Raw genomic sequence first — 3,160 nt, forward strand, 5'->3', positions numbered from 1 at the left:
GCCCAGGAGGAGTCAACAAAAGTGGAATTCAGGACTGAATCATTCCCAGAACCCCCACAATCTATTGGCTGTGCTTGGCCCCTTTTCCCAACACACACATTCTCTCTGCTGGGTGGAGGGGAAATGTGGGGAGGAGGAAAGGGATAGGATAGAGAGTGGGATGGGGTCTGTAGGGGTCTCAAGGACGGGCTATCCTGACATCCTTCCCCGTGTTCAGGTTGGCCACCATGGCGTGCTGCCAGAGGGCACCCACCTTCTCCTTAAAGAGAGGACAAGTTGGGTGGTATCTCTGGCTGACACTCTGTGCATAACCCTCACAATGCTGGTGACGGTAGGAAGGGAAAGATGACAAGCCAGGGGGCATGATCCCAGTATGTGTGGGAGGAGCTTCTAAATTATCCATTAGCACAGGCACGTCAGTGGCCCCATGCATAAATGTACAGAGAAACAGGTGGGGGCAACCAGTGAGAGATAAGGGGCCAGGGTATAAAAAGGGCCCACAAGAGACCAGCTCCAGGATCCCAAGGCCCAACTCCCCGAACGTCTCAGGGTCCTGTGGACAGCTCTCCTAGCTGCAATGGCTGCAGGTAAGCGCCCTTAAAATCCCTTTCCGCACGATGTGTCCTGAAGGAAGAGGCGGCGCCCTGTAGATGGGACAGGGGCACTAACCCTCAGGTTTGGGGCTTCTGAATGTGAGTATCGCCATCTAAGCCCAGATATTTGGCCAATCTCAGAATGTTCCTGGTCCCTGGAGGGATGGCGAGAGGAACACAAACAGCTCCTGGGGCAGGGAGAGCTCTGGCCTCTTGCTCTCCGGCTCCGTCTGTTGCCCTCCGGTTTCTCCCCAGGCTCCCGGACATCCCTGCTCCTGGCTTTTGCCCTGCTCTGCCTGCCCTGGCTTCAAGAGGGCAGTGCCTTCCCAACCATTCCCTTATCCAGGCTTTTTGACAACGCTATGCTCCGCGCCCATCGCCTGCACCAGCTGGCCTTTGACACCTACCAGGAGTTTGTAAGCTCTTGGGGAATGGGAACACATCACAGGTGGCAGGAAGGGGTGACATTCCCTCGCTCGCTGGGAAGTAAGGGGAGGAGACTAAGGAGCTCAGGTTGTTTTCTGAAGCGCAAAGGCAGGCAGATGAGCATATGCTGAATGAGGTTCCCAGAAAAGTAACAATGGAAGCTGGTCTCCAGCGTAGATCTTGGTGGGTGGTCCTTCTCCTAGGAAGAAGCCTATATCCCAAAGGAACAGAAGTATTCATTCCTGCAGAACCCCCAGACCTCCCTCTGCTTCTCAGAGTCTATTCCGACACCCTCCAACAGGGAGGAAACGCAGCAGAAATCCGTGAGTGGATACCTTCTCCCCAAGGCAGGGATGGGGGAGGCCTGTGGTCAGAGCCCCGGGCAGCACAGCCACTGCATGTCCTTCCCCTGCAGAACCTGGAGCTACTCCGCATCTCCCTGCTGCTCATCCAGTCATGGCTGGAGCCCGTGCAGTTCCTCAGGAGTGTGTTTGCCAACAGCCTGGTGTATGGCACCTCGGACAGCGACGTCTATGACCTCCTAAAGGACCTAGAGGAAGGCATCCAAACGCTGATGGGGGTGAGGGTGCTGCCAGGGGTCCCCAATCCTGGAACCCCACTGGCTTCGAGGGCTGGGGGAGAGAAACACTGCTACCCTCTTTTTAGCAGTCAGGCCCTGACCCAAGAGAACTCACCTTAGTCTTCATTTCCCCTGGTGAATCCTCCAGGCCTTTCTCTACACCCTGAAGGGGAGGGAGGAAAATGAATGAATGAGAGAGGGAGGGAAGAGTAACCAAGCGCTCTCAGCCTCTCCTTCTCTTCCTTCACTTTGCAGAGGCTGGAAGACGGCAGCCCCCGGACTGGGCAGATCTTCAAGCAGACCTACAGCAAGTTTGACACAAACTCACACAACAATGATGCACTGCTCAAGAACTACGGGCTGCTCTATTGCTTCAGGAAGGACATGGACAAGGTCGAGACATTCCTGCGCATCGTGCAGTGCCGCTCTGTGGAGGGCAGCTGTGGCTTCTAGATGCCTGGGTGGCAATCTGTGACCCCTCCCCATTGCCACTCCTGGCCATGGAAGGTGCCACTCCAGTGCCCACCAGATGTGTCCTAATAAAATTAAGTTGCATAATTTTGTCTGACTAGGTGTCCTTCTATAATGTTATGGGGAGGAGGGTGGTGAATATGGAGCAAGCGGCAGGTTGGGAAGATGACCTGTAGGGCCTGCGGGATCTATTGGGAACCAGGCTGGAGTGCAGTGGCACCATCTTGGCTCACTGCAACCTCCGCCTCCTGGGTTCAGGCAATTCTCCTGCCTCAGTCTCCCGAGTTGTTGGAATTCCAGGCATGCACGACCAGGCTCAGCTAATTTTTGTATTTTTGGAAGAGACAGAGTTTCACCATGTTGGCCAGGCTGGTCTCCAATTCCTAACCTCCGGTGATCCACCCACCTCGGCCTCCCAAATTGCTGGGATCACAGGCATGAACGATGGTGCCCTTCCTTGTCCTGTTATTTTAAAATAATTATACCAGCAGGAGGACGTCCAACACAGCATGGGCGACCTGGTCACGCCCAGCCCAGTGGACATTTGACTTCTTTGCTTGGCACTGTCCTCTCATGTGCTGGGTCCACTCACTAGATGCTTGTTGAATTGCTGGGCCTGGCGCTGTGCCAGCTGCCTCGTCCCATCACCCTCTGGCTTATTCTCTCCCTCCATATCTTAACTATTTTCCTCATGGGACTGTTCTCCATTCGAAATTTCTATTTTTGCCATTTTATATTTACTTTTTTGCCATTATCTCTGTGACCAGTAGATTGTTAGCTCTAGAAGAGAAAGGATCATGTTTTTTGTTTATCTAGTTATGCCCATCTTCCTGGTACAATCTCTAGTACATGTTATAGGCAACAACAACTTGTGGAATCAGTGAACACATGAATAGAAGAATGAGTGAATGAATGAATGGACGAAGGGCAGAAATCCAGTCTCAAAGAGCTTACAGTCTGGTAAGAGGAACAAAATATCTGCAAATAGCCACAGGACAGGTCAAAGGAAGGAGAGAGGCTATTTCCAGCTGAGGGCACCCCATCAGGAAAGCACCCCAGACTTCCTACAACTACTAGACACATCTCGATG

At 53.1% G+C, this 3,160-nt stretch overlaps 1 protein-coding gene across 5 annotated transcripts; it reads left to right on the forward strand.

Annotated features, from left to right (window-relative positions):
- Positions 1-433: 433 nt before the first annotated feature.
- On the forward strand, positions 434-2,160 carry LOC111533513 (somatotropin). 5 transcript variants are annotated; one of them, XM_023200269.2, is made up of 5 exons: positions 434-587; positions 849-1,009; positions 1,223-1,342; positions 1,435-1,599; positions 1,855-2,160. In XM_023200269.2, exons 1-5 carry the CDS (start codon positions 578-580, stop codon positions 2,050-2,052), a joined length of 654 nt encoding a protein of 217 aa, XP_023056037.1. In that variant the 5' UTR covers positions 434-577; the 3' UTR covers positions 2,053-2,160. The 5 variants fall into 5 exon arrangements, with proteins under 5 accessions (XP_023056037.1, XP_023056038.1, XP_026306028.1 ...); XM_023200270.2 differs by having other exon boundaries at positions 1,268-1,342; positions 1,855-2,155; XM_023200271.2 differs by lacking the exon at positions 1,223-1,342 and having other exon boundaries at positions 522-587; positions 1,855-2,155.
- The last annotated feature ends 1,000 nt before the right edge of the window (positions 2,161-3,160 follow it).

The sequence above is a fragment of the Piliocolobus tephrosceles genome, unplaced genomic scaffold (assembly GCF_002776525.5).
Source record: "Piliocolobus tephrosceles isolate RC106 unplaced genomic scaffold, ASM277652v3 unscaffolded_15981, whole genome shotgun sequence".
In the NCBI taxonomy this organism is placed as follows: domain Eukaryota; kingdom Metazoa; phylum Chordata; class Mammalia; order Primates; family Cercopithecidae; genus Piliocolobus; species Piliocolobus tephrosceles.

What these genes read in the sequence shown, in the direction of transcription:
- LOC111533513 (XM_023200269.2), top strand. An exon ending in TTGACACCTACCAGGAGTTT is followed by an intron (nt 1,010 to 1,222) that starts GTAAGCTCTTGG and finishes TCCTTCTCCTAG; the next exon opens with GAAGAAGCCTATATCCCAAA. An exon ending in AGGAAACGCAGCAGAAATCC is followed by an intron (nt 1,343 to 1,434) that starts GTGAGTGGATAC and finishes CTTCCCCTGCAG; the next exon opens with AACCTGGAGCTACTCCGCAT.